At 39.1% G+C, this 22242-nt stretch overlaps 3 protein-coding genes, 2 long non-coding RNA genes and 1 other non-coding gene across 11 annotated transcripts in view; 4 read left to right on the forward strand and 2 right to left on the reverse strand.

Annotated features, from left to right (window-relative positions):
- arhgap44b (Rho GTPase activating protein 44b) overlaps window positions 1-9439 on the forward strand; it is a 44153-nt gene extending 34714 nt beyond the window's left edge. For 2 of the 4 annotated variants that reach the window (XM_088323040.1, XM_088323041.1), the window contains exons 19-23: window positions 515-571; window positions 677-1108; window positions 3407-3513; window positions 4472-4825; window positions 8461-9439. In XM_088323040.1, the coding sequence (XP_088179166.1) occupies window positions 515-571; window positions 677-1108; window positions 3407-3513; window positions 4472-4825; window positions 8461-8627 (1117 nt within the window). In that variant the 3' untranslated portion in view covers window positions 8628-9439. Of the gene's footprint in view, window positions 1-514; window positions 572-676; window positions 1109-3406; window positions 3514-4471; window positions 4826-7045; window positions 7068-8460 lie in introns of all 4 variants that reach the window. The other 2 variants (XM_088323043.1, XM_088323042.1) reach the window with 2 other exon arrangements.
- On the reverse strand, window positions 1392-10352 carry LOC148347159 (uncharacterized). The gene is made up of 2 exons (XR_015847837.1): window positions 10273-10352; window positions 1392-2623 (listed from the first exon to the last, which is right to left on the reverse strand). It is a non-coding gene; the product is annotated as an uncharacterized LOC148347159 (long non-coding RNA).
- On the forward strand, window positions 9865-9937 carry trnar-acg (transfer RNA arginine (anticodon ACG)). The gene has a single exon. It is a non-coding gene; the product is annotated as a tRNA-Arg (tRNA).
- Window positions 10353-10358: 6 nt separating the features above from the next.
- On the forward strand, window positions 10359-17151 carry LOC148347161 (nuclear distribution protein nudE-like 1-B). Of its 3 annotated transcripts, none has more exons than XM_088323046.1 (9): window positions 10359-10446; window positions 10737-10833; window positions 11948-12101; window positions 12168-12316; window positions 12392-12528; window positions 14601-14747; window positions 14821-14915; window positions 14979-15150; window positions 16495-17151. In XM_088323046.1, the coding sequence occupies exons 2-8, from the start codon at window positions 10748-10750 to the stop codon at window positions 15126-15128; spliced, it is 918 nt and encodes a 305-aa protein (XP_088179172.1). In that variant the 5' UTR covers window positions 10359-10446; window positions 10737-10747; the 3' UTR covers window positions 15129-15150; window positions 16495-17151. The 3 variants fall into 3 exon arrangements, with proteins under 3 accessions (XP_088179172.1, XP_088179170.1, XP_088179171.1); XM_088323044.1 differs by having other exon boundaries at window positions 14979-15124; XM_088323045.1 differs by having other exon boundaries at window positions 14979-15124; window positions 16498-17151.
- On the reverse strand, window positions 17106-18887 carry LOC148347162 (uncharacterized). Its single transcript, XR_015847836.1, has 2 exons — window positions 18347-18887; window positions 17106-17388 (listed from the first exon to the last, which is right to left on the reverse strand). It is a non-coding gene; the product is annotated as an uncharacterized LOC148347162 (long non-coding RNA).
- A 68-nt stretch (window positions 18888-18955) lies between these two features.
- On the forward strand, window positions 18956-22203 carry ndufb8 (NADH:ubiquinone oxidoreductase subunit B8). Its single transcript, XM_088323047.1, has 5 exons — window positions 18956-19219; window positions 19392-19518; window positions 20767-20866; window positions 20939-21094; window positions 22063-22203. The coding sequence occupies exons 1-5, from the start codon at window positions 19129-19131 to the stop codon at window positions 22153-22155; spliced, it is 567 nt and encodes a 188-aa protein (XP_088179173.1). The 5' UTR covers window positions 18956-19128; the 3' UTR covers window positions 22156-22203.
- The last annotated feature ends 39 nt before the right edge of the window (window positions 22204-22242 follow it).

Here is a 22242-nt window from a genome sequence, read left to right on the forward strand (position 1 = left end):
GCTTATGATTAAGCTGACTTTAAAAAAATGGTTAGCCTTCAGGTTAATTGTAGTTCCTGTGCTAATTTCTTGGCCACAAAATGGCGCCAGAATAATATTTATTTTCTGCTAAATCGAGATCTCTATGGTAAAAATGCACTTTTTAGATAAATATCATTGCCTTTTTGGAGGAGAAATGTTAATTCTACAGGTTTTTTTTTCATATAAGATTATAATAAATACCGCAAAGTAACTCAAGTGCTAAGATACTGTATTTAGACCAGGGTGTTAAACCTGCAAACCACAAAATATGAAATTCGGGTTTGCTTTGGGCTCGGTCAAGTTAATAGGTCGGGCTCAGGCTGGGTCGGGCTTTATTACCCACGGTCCTGGATCAGGTCAGGCTGGACAATTTAGGCCCTATCTTACTGAATTGTCCAGAAAATACAAAGACATTTTTAACAGACACGGCTACGTGTGAAAGGGGCCCCAGCCCCCCCGCCGCTCTGACGTTGTATAATGTTTTGGCCGTCAGCCCCCGCATGTTTCACAGCTTGACCTTCCATTGTCGCAAGGCTCTGCAGCGGATCAGGTGAAACTTCTTTTTTCTCTTTCCCGCCACCAGGGGACGCTTTGTCCCCCATGTAGTCTCTGCCCCCGCCCCAGTCAGCGTAAAACCTTTCTTCTATCGTTCCAGCTTGGATGACGCCCCTGATGAGGAGAGGCCACCCCCACCTTACCCAGCCTCCTCCCCTTTATCTCCCACACCACAACACTTCCCCGCCCGGGCACCCCCCATTATGCGCCCCTTTTCCCGCAGCCCTGAATGCATTGCATTGGGCCCGTCACCCGTCCCCCGCCGTTCTCGCCTCAGCCCGCCCCCCTTCCTTTACTCCCTTTGCCCATCCCCACAGCCCCTGGACGTCAACTCCAACCCTCGGAGCACCCCGTCCCTGCACAAGCAGGCCTCCCTGTCCGAGCCCCTGCATGACACCAACGGCTACTCCTTGTACATCAAACCCCCCCTTGTTCTTACCCGTCATGATCTTTTCCTGGGCTCCTCCAAAACACATTCTGCCCCCCCTCCCTGGGCCACCTGTAGCCGACAGCGAGGACGCAAGGGCGCTAGGTAAATGCAAAAACGCCCCCCCTCTCCAAACACAGGAGGGACAAGGTTTGGTGATAGGGGAGCCACCACTCTTTTTTGGGAGTCACGTTTATCAACATCACGTGACATGCATTTGAAATTCTTTACAAAAGGCTGGGCAAAAAATCCCTTTGTAGTACTCAGTTTTAGTTGCCCTACACTGGGGGTTGGCAAACCACAGCTCTGGAGCAGCATGCGGCTCTTTAACGCTTCTTAGTGGCTCCCCAGCACTTTTCAAACTCTTTGAAAATGAAAAACAATGAGGTAGGGGGACATATATTTTTTGTTTCAATATGATTTCTGTCGGTAGACACAAACATTCTTGACATTTTCCAATGCTGTAAAAACTTGCTGAAATAAAGACATTTTAAATGTTCTGTCAGTGGAGTTTGCATGTTCTCCCCGTGCCTGCGTGGGTTTCCTCCGGGCACTTGGGTTTCCTCCCACATTCCAAAAACATGCATGTCGGGTTAAATGGCCAGTTTAAATTGTCCCTAGGTGTGAATGAGCGAGTGAGTTGTCTGTCTCTGTGTGCCCTGCGACTGGCTGGCAACCAGTTCAGGGTGTCCCCTGCCCACTGCCAGAAGATCGCTGGGATGGGCTCCAGCACCTACGCGACCCTAATGAGGATAGGCGGTGCAGAAAATGGATGGACTTTTGTCAGTGAAGATTTACGTAATAGCCTGCAACTCATCAGTACGGCGAGACGACAGGAAGGTGGCTGTTGTCGTCGTCGTTGTCGTTGAGTCACTCAAGGCGCCTAAGGTAATCCATAGTAGCGCCAGACTCGCTCGTGGGAGGCTCCGTAGTTCTCCGAAGGAGAGGGGGCTGCGACTGTCCTGTGCCGCCAGGCCTGACGGGGTGCGACCCAAGCAAACCAAGCAGACGAAGCCTCTAAAGTCCTTAGTACGTTTGGACAGGCCGGTGCATGATTTATGGAAGCCCCGTGGGCAGGTAGTACAGGTGATTGGGGTGTGGTCGCAGCGAATGGTTCGAAAGCACCACTGGCATTTGGACTGGGGGCCAGGGTTGCTCTCGAAGTCGCCCGCCCTAAGAAGAACAGAGAGAGGAGAGTAGAAGAGAGAGAAAGAGAGGGACAGATAGAAAGAGAGAAAGACAGACAGAGTAAAATGCAAAAAGGGGGAAAAGAGAGTGAGAGAGGTGGGGAGAGAGTAGGAAAGAGAGGGATAGAGAAAATGAGAGACAAGAGTGTAAAGGGGGAAGAGAGAAAAGGAGAGACAAAGAAGGAGAGAGGACCAAGAAAGAAAGAGAGAGCGAGTCTGAGTGGACTGAGTTGGATTCGTAAGGCTCCCCCGGGAGAGAGCCCTTCGCAGGACACCACGGGTAGGTTCCTAGTCTTTGTCCTGTGGTGGCTGTTGTAAATGTGTGTCTCGCTGCAGTATGGGCGTCAAAGTGATGGACACTTCTTGGGTATCCCGCAGGGGCTCACCCAAGCCCCCTCGCCAGAGGCCCAACTGGTCATGGAACCAGTTTACCCTAATGTAAAAAGAGAGGATTAACTGAGAAGAACAGGAAACATTTCTTAAACCACATTGTTTGCATTTAATTGCCAATGCAAGAATATTTCCTAAATGAGAAGATCTCAAATAACAAAAAGAGAAAGTGGGAAGACATTTCTAGGGAAAACATGCTACAATAGCAGCCGCGCACCACTGGGAAGTGAGAAACAAAATGTTGTTGAGTAGGACCTAAACAATACCATGACATCTAGTCATCGAATATTACACACTGTCCTTTTAATGCTGGATCAGAAATGCAGGAGGCAGTTGCTAGGCAACAAAGAAAATGGTGAAAAGAGTGTGACGTGCCAAGGGGGGAATTTGGGATTTTATATGAAATAACAAACAGGAAGCACAGCTTAAACCCCCAACAAAAAAAAATAATCTTGATCATGAAGAGCGCATGCACAGTAAATGCAAAAACACAACATTGCTGTAATGTCTTATGGAGCTCAAAAATAATTTGCATGGCTCCAGTCATCGTTATTTGCTGGAAACCTCTCGAGAGTGTAAGCTGTTTTCTTTCTTACTTTCCCGGTTTTCCTGTATAATTGATTAGATAGATAGATAGATAGATAGATAGATACTTTATTCATCCCCGAAGGGAAATTCACTTTTCCAGCAGCATCCCTAAGCTGAGAACAATCGAAAATAACTGAGAACAATCGAAAATAACACGGGAGCTGCTGGAGTGGCTGCCATTCGTGACGCTAAACTAAAAATATTGATGATTAGAATAATGCTGTTTGTCTCACTTCAGCACCCTGAAGAACAAGGAACTGTCTCCAGTCATTGGGCAGAAGGGATTCCAGACTGCCCTGTCCTCCGCCAGCCAATCAGAACACAGCCCGCATACGTTGAGGAGAGGTACCATCGCAATATCTCCCTTTTACAGTAAATGTGGAACAATACAGTGCCATCTCTTTATACGAGCATTTCTAAACACGAGAATTTTGATACACGAGTTTTATCTACAACAAAAATCCCGTTTGCTATGTGAAAATCCAGGTCACGAGCAGTCCCAGAGGCTACCACTAGAGGCGCAGAACTCGTGAACGCTCACTGTCAGCATCAGATGGTTACAGTTTGTGCATGCAAACTACTACAAGCAAAAGAAAATTGTTCTGTAATTTTTTGTGTGTTTAAGTTAATTTAAAGTTACAGTGACTTTAATTTGATGTATCATAAACAGTCTCTCACACCTTTCATACTCAATTGCTCCCCATATTAATGGTTGCAATTGGCCATATTAAGCGATGATAAACCTTACAAACAAAACGTGGCACCTAATTACTCAGAGCAAGACAGACTAGGTTAATGTGAAAAAAAAGTCCCTGATGAAAATTGTTATATGGCATGCGTACACAATTTGAAATGCTCAAAAAAATTATGAAATACGGGAAAAACGTATAAGTTCAAAGGTATGTGGGATCTCTGTCACTCCTGCCTGCAATTAAACCCCTCCTCTGCAGCATGCATAAACCTCCGTTAGGCCTAATTCCTCCGCTCATAATAAACTCGTATTTTATGTTGTCAATATCATCTTAATTATCTTATTACTACTGGTATATGTTCTCAATGTTAAATTAGCATTTGCTTGTGTTTTTAGTGATCATGAAGATGTGTTTTATACAGTTCACTTGGATGCTTTGGGGAGGAAGGGAACAGATAAATTAGTTTTTAATTATTTCATGTTGGGAAATTACATGAGCATTTTGAGCTACAAGCTCGATCCTGGAACAAATTAAGCTTGTATGAAGAGGTACCACTATATTGAAGAAAAGCCCCACACTATTTGATTATTTTTCTTATTTGACTCCCTTAGCAAAAAAGCTGGCCCCAATCCCCCCTAAGATCCCCTACAGCCAGACGGGGGCAATGTCGGAGCCCTCCACGGGGCAGCCCTCCCCGGTCAGTCTGTCGCCAACCCCACCCAGCACGCCGTCGCCGTATAGCTCGGCTTACCCACAGGGTTACGCCACCGTGGGGCCCCTGGGTCACCTCCACGGGGTCGGGGCCTCGCCGTCCTTGTCCTCGCCGCCCTCGCTAGCCGGGACGCTGGCCAAGGCCCGGGCCACGCCCAAGCCCCCTCGCCAGAGGCCCAACCTGCCTCCCCCGCAGCCGCCCCCTGCCCCCCAGCCGCTGGAGGGCTTATCCCCCGGGGAGAGCATGTCCACAGGTACCCCGTCTTTAAATGGAATCTATATACCAGGGCAGTGGTCGGCAGCCTTTTCTGTACCACGGACCGGGTCATTGTCTGACAATATTTTCACGGCCTGGCCCAAGAGCGACATTAGTCATGTTTGTACTTTTTTAAAAATGATAATAACCGCATTAATAACAACAATTAAAACATTTATAATAATAACAAGATTAACAGTGTTGTGCGTGTTAATGAAATACAAGGATTTAGTTACAATCACTAGTCACTTTATTTAAAAAGTAAATGCGTTACCCCCCCAGATTACTTACACCCAAAAGAAGCGTGATACTCTGAAAGTAAGTTAAAGTATAGACTTAAATTTAAGCCAAACCCTTAAGACTGATTATAAATAGCCACATTATAGAATGAATAGAAGAAAACGTATACACTTAATATTTCTTGGCTTGCGCAACCTAACTATTGTGACACTCCATATCCATTTTGTCTTTTTTATTCAACCCTCTCAAACATTTCTTTCTCAATTTCTGGGTAATGTCCAAATTATTATTATTTTTTTAAGGCATCGGGTATTGCAAAACATTTACAAATAAAAAATAAGAAATTCAGTGTTCATGTTTGCCTTGTTAATTTTGTTATTCCTGTATAAGCCACGCTCCCTCCCCATGTGCTGCCTGCCATTCGTTTTTGGGGACACACAACCAAATATGTGCCTATAAACTGACCACATGATTTCAGTACTTTATTTTATAGATGCAAATTTTTCTGTGGTGCAATGGTTAGCAGATTCACCTGACACGTGAAAGGTCCCCGGTTCGAGACCGGGTGGAAACATTTGTTGGCTGGATGGATGGTCGCCACCAGGCTCTACCTGCCCAAAACACTACACAGGAAATGGTGCTCCTACGACCCTAGTGGTTAAGGGATTAACCGACCAACCCACCCAAATAACTCTTAGATGCGAGTATATACAATAGGAAAAATATCAGAACATCAGTATGGATAACTTACCCATTCTCTGTACCACTGTAACTGTATTAAGTTGTAGTTTTTTGGTATTTATAAGCATCCCAGCTTTGCTCATTTGTTGCTTTCAGCATTGTCTTGCTGGTAGAATGGAGGTTTATTGTTGCTTTACAAACAAAGCAGAAATGCTAAAGCACAATAGACATTATATTCCATGGTCAGTTTTTTAAAAGTAGCAGAGTAACGTACCATGTTGTAACAATATACGAGTTCCAAAATGTTATCAATAACGTGCTACAGTACTCGTTACAGAGAAAAGTAGTTGCATCCCTTTGTAACACATTCCATTGGTACCCAGCCATGTTTTTGGAATGTGGGAGGAAACTAGAGCGCCCGAGGGCAGTGGGAGAGCATGCAAACCCCACACAAGGAGGGCACTAGGTGGTATTGAATCCGGGCCTCTGAACTGTGAAGCGGACATGCTGATAGCAACACACTCTGGCTGCTATCGTAACATTGAACGCATGCCAAGTGGCTCAGGAGGTAGAGCGCTCGTCTTGGGATCAATAGATCGCAGTTCGAATCCCGGCTCTTCCGTGTTACATGCCGAAGTATCCATGGGTAAGACACTGAACCCCTAAAGCCCCCAATAAGCAGGTTAGCGCCTTACATGGCTGCACGGCCGCTATTGGGAAATGTGAAGCACACTGTAAAGCGCTTTGGGAAGTCTTGACTTGAAAAGCACTATATAAATGCCGATCATTTCATTCATTTCATTAAAAATACAAATAAACCAAATTAACCAACCTCGTAAACAATGTGTTGGTGTTATGTGGTCTCTGTGTGGTGCTATGTGTGACTTAGGAATCCATGCACTTTCCAACTCCGTTGCCATAGGTTTTTCCATTGCGACAAGTTTATTTATGATCGTTCTAATGTGACATAGTTGATTTCATGCTGATTGGCTATAAGCACAAAGGTTTGGTTTGATTCATCATTCACTAAATCTCTGAGGGGCGGGAATCCTTGTTTCCACCGCCCGACAGGCAACTGCACTTGAATTCATACATACTACCTCAAAGCCCAGCTTTAAGTTCAGTCTGAAATGTAGCAGTATCAGTACAAAAACAATGGATAGAAAAATAACCTGATTCATTTTTCTTTCTGTGCGGCTCGGTACCGATCAGCGGCCCAGTGTTTGCCGACCACTGTCATAAAAAATATTAAAATATTCGACTGTTTTGACGTGGAATTGTTGTTGATCACTTGCAGCCGTTTGAGCCAACCTTTTAGGGTAAGACGGACTAAACCCCCTCAACTCCAGCCCACCATTTTCCTGACGCCATCTTGGCAACATGCCCCCATCCCCTCCCACCAACAATAAGTCTGAATTTGATTTCTCATTGTGCATGGCTCGTCAAAGCAGGCCGGGAGTGTACTCCATGATGCTAAACTAAGCAAAGCTCGGCACCCACATTGCCTTGCTCCTGCTGCCAGCTTTGAACGTCACTTGCAGCTTCTCCCTTCTCACTCTTTCATTTTTGAATTCAAATAATATTATTTTGTTGGACTGAAGAATTTGTTCACAAAAAGCTAACATTTTCCATCGATTAACTACTAAGTTTGATTAGCATAATAGCAAAATGAAGTTGCCTAACTGGCTAGCTTCATGCTAGTTTTCCAGGTAAATTGATAAATGCATTACCAGCAAAAAAAAAATTTAATATCTTGCTTATTTTATGCATTCTTTATTTTTGCACTTCATTGATTTTTTTTTACAAATTTGATTAAATGACCTGACAAAATAAGATAGACATTTATCTAAAAGAAGTCAATTCATCTAATATAACAAATACAGCTTGTTTTATTTTAATAAGAATAATGATTTGAATACACTGAAAAATCAGCTATTGAATTTGTTACCGCATTTTCTAGACTAATAGGCGCACCTGATTATAAGACACACCCAAAATAATTCTTGTATGACATTTTTTTTCATATATAAGGTGCACCGGACCATAAGACGCATGAAATTAGAACTACAGTAAGAGAGAGAGTTAAATTTAAACAAAACCTCAGAAAATGAAAAAAAAAACGTATTTAATAGAAAATAACTATTAGGAAATCTGATTTCACAGCTGAATTCATTTAACAGATCCAACAGACATAAATGTACGTAACGTATGTAAAAGCATTTTATTGTAATGTTGTATTTCTGATTTTATTTGCTGCATTTCAAGTCTATAATGCGCACCTAATTGTAAGGCGCACCTTCACATTTCTGGCAAACGTTTGTTTTGTTCGGTATGCTTCATAAAATACAGAACATAGAAACTTAACATATCTAACTTTGTGTATTTTACGTGTAAAATAACAAAAATAATACTTCTATGGTCGAATATAAGGGGTTTTTCTCAATTTTCAAAACGAAGTAAGAAGAAAAAACATTTTTTATATTAGATGAGAATTCCGCCTAAAAATATCATTATTTTATTACTTGAGAGGAGAAAAAAATAAATAAATTGTGAGGTTTATCCTCCAGTTTTATTGTGATCCTGTTTTTTTTCCTCATGCCTGATTTGGACCTGCACCCCTTCTCGCCCAGCATGGCCCGCACCCACTCAAACCAGAACCTCAACCTCATCCTATCTCTGCCACTATTAAGTCTCCTCTTTTTCTGTGTCCAGATTCCTTTTGCAACCTGGACATTCCCGTCATCAACATGGAACTGGACGGTCTCCTGGACTTGGCTCACATGTCCCATTTGCGCCATTCGGTGGCTTTGCTGGACTCCAGTCTCTTTTGGACCCCCAAAGGGGAGGATGGGGAGGAATCGGAGAGCACGGTGTTATGAAGGCCCCACTCATTGCTTTTCTCATTCATTTTTCTAATTTTTGCTTTTTTAATTTTTTTTATTTTGCCTTATATGATGCCTTGAACACCACGCGCCAGATCCGCCGCCTATCATTCCACGAGGACGTCGGTGTGCAAGACTGTGCGTTTTTTGCATGTTGTCCATTTTTTTCCAAGATTAAATTATCTCAAAAACATCCCGATGATTAATTAATCCTCTACCAAATCCTATTTATTGTCCATACTGTACATTTGCAGATTTTACGATTCCCCTACAAACATCTGATCGCATTTTATATCATAAAAACCACGGGCAGAAAATATTTGTCAAATACAATTAAGATAAATAATAAGTTCCTTTGAGCGTTTGAATCCCTAATTCCACCAGAGACCCATTGTAACAAACAATGATTTTGAATTCTGTTTCTCAGAGTATTTATTTATGATACAAATGTATTTCTTGCAAATACTTTTTACTTGACACACACGAGAAGCTTCCCAATGTGGGACCAGACATTCCTTTTTTCTTGTCACATGCAAAAAAATGTAAATAAATGTGTATATAATATGCTCTGTATATAATGACTTAATTGAAGTATATGTAAGTGTATAGGAATACTGAAAACAGCACTCATGTTTATGTCTCTTTTTTTATTATCAGAGCACTTAATGTCTTTGTTTTACAAATTAATCCCTGGAATGATTCTAATTTATTTGACAATACAGCAACGGTTTATTTGTGTAATAAAGTGATGGCTGATCACCGTTTACAATTGAAATATCGTATAAATAAAAGTTGAACATTTAAATGAGCATCTCAGTGTTGTGTTTTATTGGAATGTAACCTTTTCCAAAGAGGAAATTTAATCACTTTTAAAGGTAGGGTGCGGCATTTGATTATTTACTGATGCACTCATGATTTTAAGCCAAAAGGTGGTGGCAGAATAACACATTGTTTGAGTGTATTTCTCAAACGCGCTGCATCAAACACATCTCTTTTCATCTTTTGGGGTGGTTGTCCGCCGCCGAAACGGGGCTGATAAAAGCCGATATATGCAATGGAAAACAAAGCATAAAGGCGCTTTGAACTCAGTTGGGCATCGTTAACCCATACTCAATAAAGAAAATATTTAACTTTCAGTATTGTAAGGACACTTCAAACTATGCACCCCACCTTAAAACGTGTTTTGTAGTGTATGACTAATATCTATTATATAAGCGCCCCATTGGTCTACAGCGGGCTAGTGGCGCAATGGATAACGCGTCTGACTACGGATCAGAAGATTCTAGGTTCGACTCCTGGCTAGCTCGGTTTTTTTTGCACCGCTCACTCGAAATAGAATTTGAAATATTTCATCAAAATGTTTTAACACTATTAAACAAAATTTTTTTTCAACACAACTCAGGGTTTCTTTGAACATTCATTTTACGCGTGACAACACGTGACGTCACTATGTCCTTGACGCAGTGACACTGTATCATGTTTTTTTACGTCATTTCACTTGTCAAGTCAAGTCACGTTTATTTGTATAGCCAGTTAAAATAATCTATTAGACCTCAAGTAAACATATACTGTTTGTAAGCTGTGCAAAGGTACAAAAAGACACGCATTTTTATTCCCCATTGTTACTGAGCGGCTTACTTACAAATAATGACCAAAGGTTGGCGCTGGTGCTTCACTCTTTGACCTCGTCAGCTGCTGTGTAACGGGACGAGCAAGAAGTACCTATAAATTTTAGCCATTAGCTTAGAGCTAAATGCGTCAATAAAGATCTTACTTACATGATATTTTTTTCTTTTTATGGGGTGATGTTCAGTAGGTGAGCTTTACACGTATTTCCTCGTCTTGTTTTGCGTCCAGATAGAAAGAATTGGAAGCAGTACACGGTTGAGTGGTTCTGTTTCATATTTTGACCTCGTCCCTATTCAAATCGAACACTGTCTCATTTTTGTGTTAGTCTTTAAATATATTTGCAATGATGCTTTGACATGTTCATGTTCGTTTACGTTTGTAGACGTATTTGTACGTAGGACGTTAAAAAACACCCAATGAAATCGATTTGAATGTGTGTCATCTTTAAAGATGAAAATGTTCTTCCTTCCTGCTTAGATGCAATTGCCATGGAAGCGGAGAAGATACCGAAATTTTCCTCCAAGGATGAAGAAATCAATTTTTGGAAAGCTCTCTACGTCAAGTACAAGACCAAGTATGTTACCCTTTTTAGCTAATGCACAGTTGAATTGATTAAAAGATCTTATGGCACACCGTCCGTCAGAAATTTTAATAATAAATTCCTGGCTTCGGTTTGTTTTTGCAAAGATTAAAAGATAATGCTACTTAAATTGGTTTACGTTTTGCCTATAATTTGTGGTATTTGCGGCTCAGGAGGTGATCCAGGTTGTCATTTTTTTTGCTAATAGATAGATACTTTATTTATCCCCGTAGGGAAATTCACACTTCCAGCAGTATCCTTGTGTTGAAAATAAAACAATAATAAAGGAAAAGGAATATAATACATAAATACTCATTGTAATGAACATTTGCTGTAATTTTGGATTTGGCTGAATTCTCTACCTGTTCTAGTATATTTGTATCTTGTTTTTCTAGAAAAATAACCAAACTAATACAAGCAAACATGATTTGCTAGCGGAACAAACGTTTTTTACTATGTTCTATCTTTTTGGGGGTTTTGCTTTTTTATAAAATAATAAAATAATAATTTAAATCAGCTAAATTATGTGCAAGAATTTTACTTCATCTGATTTATTTTAGTATTTTGCAGTGCAATATTAAACGGTATTATCAAACAAAATACAAAGTATATTTCCCTGTACCACCACAAAAGCAGATAATAACCATCATTTTCAGACAACAATGCACAACTTCTATAAGCTTCACCCAATACATTTTTAAAGGAATGAGCATTTTCTATATACAAAACCCGCACCTGACTATAAGCCCCATGTGCCTTGAAACATAAGCTCCTTGCAAAGAGACATAGCGCACAGAAAGTTTTGAAGTCTTAATAACAAACACACATGGGGAGACACAGTGACACAAGAAACACAGCAAAAAAACATGGCAGCAACACATGACATGTTTTTTTTTTTTTTTAAAAGATGAAATTGGGCAATTTCCTGTGGCACACTGGAAAACACTGAGTTACATGTTGTATTTTCAATTTCAACACTTTTAAAAGTATCAAATATTGAAATAAAACGTCAACTCTTTTTTGTTGATGTGACACATTAGCTCTCAATCAATTCGTTTTCCAAATATCATCATCATTATATTCCGTTAAGTGTCATATGTTTTTGCAGTTACCAGGAGGCCCACGAGGAGCTTCTGGAGTTTCAGGAGGGCAGCAGGGAGCTGGAAGCCGAGCTAGAAGCTCAACTGGGCCAGGCCGAGCATCGCCTGAAGGATCTCCAGTCAGACAACGCCCGTCTGAAGAACGAAGTGGAGACACTCAAGGTCCAGGCAGAATATTGTCATCTGACGTTTTGCATTTTTTGAAATGTTTTGTGTTGACTATAAAAGGAGAGACTGGAGCAGCAATACTCTCAGAGCTACAAGCAGATCTCAGTTCTGGAGGACGACCTGGTCCAGACACGCAGCATTAAGGAGCAGCTCCACAAATACGTGCGAGAACTGGAACAGTCCAACGACGACCTGGAGCGAGCTAAGAGGTCCAGACACACTTAGCTCAGCTTTTGTTTCCCAGTCTTCTAACCTTTTCATGTTTCGTGCCCTCCTCCCTTCAGAGCAACGATTGTGTCTCTGGAGAACTTCGAGCAGCGTCTGAACCAAGCCATTGAGAGGAACGCATTTCTGGAGAGCGAGCTGGACGAGAAAGATTCGCTCATGGAGTCTGTTCAGAGACTTAAAGATGAAGCAAGAGGTGACAATGAAAGATAAATCACTTCAATTAAATTATAGGTTTTAAGTCTCAAGTAGGGATGCATGATAACTGTTTTGGTTTACCAGTACAGATAACCGATAAAATCAAAACATAAACATTACACAGCTTAAATGAACATGTCTCCAAAAAGTCTTGTCTAAGAGATTATAGCTTAACTTAATCAATCAATTAATTGATCAATCATTACTTTATTTGTCATAGTAACATTAACAAGCGTCATAACACTGAGACTGCGCTTATGATTATGGGTGTGTCCATGATGTCAAAATTTTTTCTCCCAAACATTATACAACTAATGTGACCCTAAGAAAAGTAGATCATTATTATCAAGGTATTTTAGCTATACACTCAGACATATATAATAAAAACAAATAATTACACAAACGCTACATGAGGCAAATAATGTTTGGCCAATTGTGACTTTAGTGCAGTGTTTTTCAACTGCCCAATTTTACTGTTGCAAAAAAAAAAAAACACGCCACTTTGCTTTCTCCCGCCAAGTAACTAACATTCATCCATGTCAGTAGGTGGCCGCAAATTAATATTTTGTGTTTTTAAATGCAAATTATCCTCTCACGGGGTAGTACAGGAAATGTAATAACTTATTTTGTTTGATGAAATTTATTTTTTGTGTGTGTGTGTGTGTGTGTGTGTGTGTGCGTGTGTGTGTGTGTGTGTGTGTGTGTGTGTGTGTGTGTGTGTGTGCGCAGATTTTTAATTATTTTCTTATGTAACCAAAATAACTACTGGCAGATGATTTTTTTTCTCATTTTAAGCATTACTTTTGTATTTCCTTTGAAAGATAAGAATATAGTAAAAAGGGTCAAAAATTTAGTAGTATAAAAGATTACAGATAAAATATCGACCAAATTAAATACCCTTTACCTCCTGAGCCAAGGTGACCACAAATGATAAGTAAAACATTTGACTCAATTAAGGCAACATAATGGTTTAAAGTTTAAAAGTATATAACATAAAACTGGCGCTGGGAATTAAATTTGCAACTCATTCAATGCCAGACGTTCCTCTCAAATGGGAAGCCAATTTTTTTCGTTTTGACTAATTGTTTTAAGGCTTACAGAAAATTAGCTCCATAGGACATCTTAAAAGAAAGCTTCAACACTTCTATTTCATCCAACGAAAGGATGTTTCTAGCTTCTACCGTTGTTTAGTAAACAACAGTTGAACATTGCTAAACTTCTTGAAAGTACCCGTTTCCAAAAAAAACTATTGGCTTATTGAGAAAGGATGCGTTTCAAGCATAACTTTCACTTTAGTGCTTTTTTGGCATTTGTGACACCTCCAATAGATAAACAATGTTTTCCATAAACACAAGGGCACTTTGCTTGCAAAATAACATTTTTTGCAAGAACATTGAACTTATGCATAAATAATGCATGAACTTTGCAAGAACTTTCAAGTGCCGGATAGTTACGAAACAAAGTGATTTTGGTCACCATAGCGATTGTGTTCCCTCGGCCATGCACAAAACTTTATCCCTCTCTGACCAGGCAATGGGACTTTGTCATCATCTTTTCAAAGGAAAAAACTCTCTTCAAGTTTTGTTACCCATTTGTCTATGCCATAAGTGTCTCACCACACTGCTTCAGTAAGCCTACCCGTTAAGTGGGGAGGCCTACACACACTCATTTGCCGGAAAAAGGAAGTGGGTGCTTTCTTGGTGTGTGGACAAAGATCTGATCAAAGCAATTTAATAGTGATTTGTCCCCCTGAAATAATCTCCAGAGGCCTGATTCTTACTGAGGAGCAGTGTGAAACCGTTTCTAAAAGTTTTTTTTTTACTAATAAATAATACAAGAAAAATGTATTCTTATATTTTGGCACAGAGGGACTATGCTTCTGAAAACATTTATACGTTATGGCACTGATTGACGTATCCCTTTAGATTTGTTCATGATAAAAAGTGAGAAACGCAGCTTTAGAGGCCTCTCAAAGCAACGCACATGAGTCAAAATTACGCCATTGTTGCTTTGCTAAAGGACGACAAACATTAAAACGTGTTCTGAAGTGTAGTTTTTGTCCTCATTCAGATTTGCGTCAGGAGCTAGCGGTTCGAGAGCGTCAGGGGGACGCGAGCCGGACGTTGGAGCCCGGCTCTCCAACACAGGGCGATGTCAAGGTTGACTCGACGTCGCTCGGGAAAAGCCTGGACCAAACCCTCCTCGCTAACGCTGCAGGTCTTTGCAGCTTCCTCGTTTTCTTCTTCAAATGCTTGATTATGTTTGCTGAATTTTATTGTCTTTTTTTAAGGACTTTCTAAAAGCTACAGCAAAAACCCGCCTCTGACTCCTTCGGCGCGAATATCGGCTCTCAATATCGTCAGCGATTTACTGAGAAAAGTCGGGGTGAGTCCTAGTGTGAACTTGTGGTCTTTGCTCCTCCCGGTTCTCAGTGCGACGTTCCCGCAGGTTCTGGAGGCTAAGCTGGCGGCTTGTAGACACCTGGCAAAAGAGCAGCAGGCCAAGAAGAAATCGGGCCTGGATAATGACAACGTCCTCAATGCCAACGAGAGCTCCTTCTCGCAGTCGCTGCACATCGCATATTTGGACAAAGCGTGAGCTTCTCGATCCGCAAAAAGGAGTAAAGATTTTGACATAGCAACAAACCATGCCTGTTATACTTCAGTCATCTTTATATTATCTTCAATCCCTCTATTCAAAACACACCATTCCAAAAATCTGTTATGAACAGGTTGTCAGAAAATAGGCCAAAATGTTACTAAGTGTTTTCCAAAATAAGGCAAATCTCTAGCCAAAAAAGTCCAGTATAGAAAAAAAGTTACATTTCCTTTCTCTTTTTCTAACTTAAAATATTATTTTTCTCACAAAAAGGTTTTGATTAGGATAACATAGAAAAGGATGTATCAGGATTTTTTTTTAAATATGATTATATATATATATATATATATATATATATATATATATATATAAACTGTGTAAAACATAATTTAGCATATTAAAATATTTGTTTAGAAAATTGGTAAAAATGTTTTTCATTATTTTCAAAATAAAGCACATTACTGGCCAAAAGTACAGTTACAAAATTGATCTATTAAACTATTTATAATAGTTTTGCTAACATTAAATTTAATTGGAAAAAATGGTTTGATAGTTTTTATTACAAAGGGAAATGTCCACAAGTGATTTAAAATACAATTAAAATATAAACAACTATACTAAACATAATTTTGCAGATTTTTTTCCCCACTAAATTATGAGGTAAAATATAATTAAATGGGTATTTATTCACAGAAATAAAAAACATAAATATTTTATATTAATAATCAATAAAAAAAAACAATAATTATGGTAGAAAATGTAAAATGGTACATGTTTTTAAAATATTTATTCTAGATTAAAAAAATCGTGAATTGAAGAATTTAAATAAAAATATGATTCTCTTTATATTAAAGGGACAGTGCCTATGACTTAGTGTTTCCTTAGGAGTAAAAAAAACATAATTCAAAAAACTAATATGGGTTTAAATAATGAACAAAAAAACACGAAGCATCATATAAAAATGCATTATTAAAATACTCGTAGGAAGAGAAATAATGAATAATTTATTCTACTTAACAAGAGCTTTACATAGAGGGAACTGCTGTAATAATGCATCATCTTATGCTATTGTTATTAAAAAAGCTTAAAAAGCTTGGGCAATAAAATTAGAAGTAATATGGTGCATTTTGAGTCTCCGTAATTTGTATTCTTTAGTGATTTTGAGCACTCATTTAAGGGTGCTCGACAATACAGTGATGTCTACTTGTCAAGTAATACACACGGTAACCTTCAGGAATGATAACTTAAAATGTATAAAACTAAAGTCAAACTGAAAAAATGTGTTTTGAAATTGTGAGTTTTTAAAGACAATTATTAACTCATTTCTAAAAATGGAATATTATTACAAATGATTTTGTTTTTGCAGCAGAGAGGATAGCAGCCCCGATCCAGGGACCCTCACGGCCATCACGGTCCCTCCTGCCGCTTCCGTGCCACTCACCGCTTGAAGGCCATTTGGCCCCCCACAATATTGGGGGCGTCATGTGACTAACACCGGGACACCTGTGCGATATGCAAACACTTTTTCACTTCTCACTCAGCAATAAGACGTTACAAGCGAGTGTTCGCGTGCACGCTTCCGTGTTTCCTGAGTAAGTGGCTTATTTATTCACGTTTGAACATGTTCGGCAAGGTCGTCTTTGGCATTTATGCCGCTATGTTTAGCGCTTTGGGTCATATTGATCGTTTGCAGTTCTCCAGTTACCACTTGTTGGTTATTGAAAGGAATTCCAGATTTTAATGTCATCAAATTTAAATTATCGCACAAAATTGATATCAAATTTCAAGATTTCCTAACTAGTCGACTAATACTCGTTTTATAATGGTATTATAATGATTTTCTTTTAAATCCTTTTGAGTGATACAAGTGGTATTTATGGAGATGTTGGCCGTTTTGGACCTAACATGATAAGCAAACTAAGCACTTTTTTTAAGTTCATCTGTATTTATTGTTTCATGTGCAATATCACACGTGTGTCAATGTTGGTATATTTATTTAATTTCAATAAAAAAACTGCCTTAAGGGAGCTGTCCATCAGAGTTTCCTTGAAAGGACATCCCAAGTGCATCGTTGCACATCTTGATGCTGAACACCCAGATGATATTTGATGCCTTGAGGACCATTCAACTGCTTCCTCTCCTCCTTTCTGCCAGCTCCTCGATCAGCTTGTGCCTCCTCTCCATGATCTCCATTCTTTTTGCGTTGTTCCTAGCTCGCTCCTGCGCTCGGAGGTCATCCACATCCTTGAAAAACTTGTGCCTGAAGGTCACACCAATATTTGTCTCACTGCACTGAAATGAGTCCATTTCAAAATTTGCCATGCAAGATTAGGGTTGGTTTGTTAAATAGGGTTTCAAAGTTGGGTAGGGTTTCAAGCTGGTCAACATGTATGTATGTATATGGAGTCTGCATGGGCAAACTACGCCCCGCAGCACACATATCCCCCTTTAATTCTGGCCCACCGAGGGAAAATAGTAAAATTAGAATGTTTAAATGTAACTAATTTTTTTTTCCCTTTTGCTACAATACCCATATTTCCCCCAAAAGATTACGCACTCAAACCACATTTAACAATTGGTGACTGGAACTACAGCAAAAATGGGCAATACTATCAAAGGTTCTCTTAGTTTTGTTTGTTTCAAGATGACAAGTCCTTCATTGAAAATGAGCAGACGAAAGATAATGAAAAATGGACAGTGCACTGACAAGATTGGAGAGGTCACGGAACGATCATGACTGCAATTAGCAGCTGCAACACTCGTAGCTTCAAATACGTTTTAAACAAATGCTGATTACTTGAAAGAAAGCATGGTCCCCGTTGATGAAACTTAGCAAACGCATAAATTGTTTGGCCTTATTTTTTCTAAAGAAGTATCTTTTTAGATTTTACCAACCACAAAAAAACACGAGTTTTAAAACAAAAATCAATCATCTTGTCCTTTAGCCTTTTGAGTTGAACACATTTTATCATATTTAGTGCTTTTAACATCTTGCCATCATTCTTGCCGTTTCAAAACAATTTCAATGACGTGCATCGGGCACTCCATCGGCTTATCACTTTTTTTCCCTCCTGCTACTGCTTCAGCTAAAAAAAATGCCTACCCCTGATATTTTTTTTAAATGAAATGACTGCATCAAACAGGAAAACGGCACCGAGACGTTTTACGTGACACCCTAAGCAAACAATTTTAAATAGAATGAACAAAACTAACGATACCTGTTAAAGAAGGCGGCGGCTAGTCCAACAATAATCGTCCCGAAAAGAACAGGCTTTGCAAACCGTTTCCCAGCAGAAAGTTGATGGTGCTTCATTTTAAGACACTTGAGGTCCAAGATTTGATATGTATTTGACATTCAAATGACCAGCAACTAACAAGCAACGTGACAGTCAACCGTGTTGCACATGAAATTGCTGCAGTCCTTTTTTATCACCTGGCTACTAGTTTTTGTTTTCAATCATACGCGCAATAATGTTTTCTATATTTGTCTGTGACATTAATGGTGCAGAAAAATAATCGAAACTGCGGAATCACGAATATCAACTTTCGGACTTAGTTAAGCGTCGGACCACATACATATGCCAACCAACCGATTTTAAATGTAGAATTTGTTTATGGTTCTCAAATTCATCTTACAAGTTTATAATGTATTGACTAGAAAACAGGTCAGTTATGATAAGCGTGCTAAATTGATTAAACCGGGAAAAAATACAAGGATGTCCTTTGGTCTCAAACACACGGACTCGATTTAGTGACGGGACTGCCTGACCGCAACAATAACAGGATGTTGAAGAACCACACTTTTTTTCCTCCGGAATCAACTATAGCTGATTGTAATTTTTGATCATACAAATATTAAGAAATAAGTGTGCGTTTTCGGGATGGTTGAATGGTATTTTAACTAAAAAGTCTAAGTAATTGACTTATTATTATACCCATGTGTCTGAACCATATTTTATTTTGAAACGCACATATCCGGTGAGATCAGCGAACGGTAATCATGGCCGTCGTTGGCTTCCGACGGTGGGCCCAAGCTCTTTCCAAAGGACAAGGCTCCAACATTTCGGCTCTTATTTCAGGATCTAGGGCAGGTGCGTTTGTCTCTTAGATTTAATCGTTAACGTTTGACAAGAGATTTCGATGAAACGCTTTTTGTGCTCCTGTTAGGGCTTCAATAGACGTAACCTTGAAATGCTACCTGGTTAGCATCGTCTGAAGATGCAGGATCGCAATTGCAGTAACAAATACATTATTTTTCTGCAGCGTCCAGTGGCTCAAAGGCGGATAAACCCAGCGCCTTCCCCACCAACCCAGAAGCCAAATTATCTGCTGCAAAGAAGTACAATTTGATCCCTGAGGACTATGAGCCCTATCCAGATAAAGGGGAAGGGTAAGCTGTCACTATTGCAAAAAAAGAAGAAAAAAATACAGCGTAATTTATTTGTACTTCAATAACTCTTCAAGGCCCGTTCACATTAGAATTAAAAGAGTCCATGTTGTTATTTGTAGTACTGTAGCGAGCATTGTTAAATATGTGACTGTACTTGGCACTCCAGGATAAGCATCTACAGTATTAAAAGCGTGCGGCGCAGTTCTGAGGTCATGGGATCAAACCTTCCTGTGTGGAGTTTGCATGTTCTCCCTGTGCTTGCGTGAGTTTCCTCCAGGCACTACGGTTTCCTCCCACATTCCGAAAACAGCCATGTCAGGTTAATTGGCCGGTTCAAATTGTCCCTAGGTGTGAATGAGCGAGCAAATTGTCCCTGTGTTCCCTGTGACTGGCTGGCAACCAGTTCAGGGTGTCCCTTGCCCACTGCCCGAAGACAGCTGGGATAGGCTCCAGCACCTCCGCGACCCTACTGAGGATAAGAGATGTGGATGATGAAATGAAAGTATTAAATGACTCGAGAGAGAAAAACAATATTTTAAAAATCAGATCATGTTAACAGAAGCTTACCACCTTATTTACAATGCTACTTTGAGAAAAAAAAATAATAAGAATATTATGTGAGAGAAAATGACAAACTACCCGGAGGAAGACTAAGAAAACGCAAAAATGTTACTCCATTATTTGCAATGATCCGAAATTGTCAAAAAGTTTGGACAATGACTTGTAAAACGTAAAAGGCACTCACACCTTCAAGAGAGAATACAAAGAAGTATTGATTCAAGGTTGCATGAATAAATATTACTAGAAATGCCAAGTAATTTTGCCGCTTCATTTACAAGTTCTTCTATTGTTGAAATTTAACTTTAAAAGTGTTATTTTTTATTTTATTTAAATGATAATGTGATTCATTTTACATGTAATACATTGGTATAATTGGATTCACGCTATAATTAATGTGAAAAGTCTTTGGAATGTCAAGGGGAAAGGACAAAGATGAGCTCCGTCTTTTTCCTGTTAGCCCCTTTTTCCCTTCTGTTTATCAAAGTTTTATTTTGAATTCAAATGTAACTTTTTCTGACGAACAGAGGAAAAAAATAAAAATGTCAGGATAGGCAATTATTTAAAGGTAGTGCTTTAGGATCGCCTAATTTCTAAGTACATTGAAAAATATTAAAATGACACGGAGATGAACTGAGCAAAGTTGAATGTACAGCATCAGCCAATCACGACCCCTGTTTTTTCTTGTAGCTATGGAGACTATCCCAAGCTTCCTGATCGATCTCAGCACGAGAGGGACCCCTGGTACAAATGGGACCACCCGGACCTGAGGAGGAACTGGGGAGAGCCGGTAAAAGCAAACAAAACAAAAAGTATAACGGATGCTGAACAAATCACCCCTAATGGTGAATTTTCTTTCCAGCTCCACTGGGACTTTGACATGTACATCAGAAATCGCGTGGATACGACTCCAACTCCCGTGCCGTGGAACAGCATGTGCAAGCGGCTCTTGGGTTTCATCGGATTCATGTTGTTCATGTTCTACCTCGGCGAGAAATTTCCTAGTTACCAGCCTGTTGTGAGTACAGACCACACAAATTATTTTTTCATTTCTTAAAATGTGTCAGTTTGTACACAAGAAAATAAATATATGTCAGAAAATAATACTTAATTATCCCCATTTTTTTATCTCTGTTCATCCAGATGCAATATTTCAATCTATGCCAAATCTACAACTTTACGATACAGTAATAATGAAAACGGAAAGAAAAAAGGGGCTCATCTTGGTCCTCCCCCCTCAACTGTCTTGACACTTTTAACAGAATAATAACATGGGGGGGAAATCTCTTTATATCACAATTGTTCAAAAGAAAACTCTTATTGGAATCACTATAAATCGGTCACAAAGCATATATTTATAAAACAACAAGAAAATTAAATAGAAATGTATAAATTGTAATCCCTCATTACACTATTCGATTCAACATAATCACAAAAGAAAACTATTTGGATTTTCTTTTTTCTCTTTCTCCTTTCCCATTCTGTCGTTCTCTCCTCTTTCTAAGTAGTCAGTATTTTAAACCACAGCGCTGAAATTGTATTTCATAATATCCTTTTTTATCTGAAAGTCTTAGAATTCTAAAAGAAGAACATTATTCTAAATTCATGAATCAATTTTATTCTTGCAAAATGAAAGAGTTGCAGAAATCTCAGAAAAATATGCAGATTACTCTATTATTACGAGAGTAAAATTAAAATCGTGCTAAAAACTATTGAAGATTTGAAAACATTCTATTGATACAACTACCTTTATAGAGGTATCAATTCAGAAAGTCACTAAAATCCAACTCTGAGTGCTGTATAGATTATAATATAATAAATGAAAAAAACAAAGCAAATCAAAGATTAATTATAGCTCTTTTTTAGTGATAGGTTTATTAGATATCAAATTTAATTTTAAACCAAGAGTATTCAAGTTTATTTGTTGAATATTTTTTATGTCATGTTTCATCACATTTTTATTTTTCACTTTTTTTTCCACTGCAGGCCCCCAAACAGTATCCGTACAACAACCTATACTTGGAAAATGGAGGAGATCCTGAAAAACTGCCTGAAGAAGTCAAGAATTATGAAATCTAAATATGTGTATTTATATATTGTTGTCCAGAATAAAACTCATACATCAAATTTTGTTTTATTGTGTTTTTATGACTAATAATTTACGGG

Source organism: Urocampus carinirostris, chromosome 19 (genome assembly GCF_059441175.1).
Source record: "Urocampus carinirostris isolate Australia breed hairy pipefish chromosome 19, RoL_Ucar_1.0, whole genome shotgun sequence".
Taxonomy (NCBI): Eukaryota; Metazoa; Chordata; class Actinopteri; order Syngnathiformes; family Syngnathidae; genus Urocampus; species Urocampus carinirostris.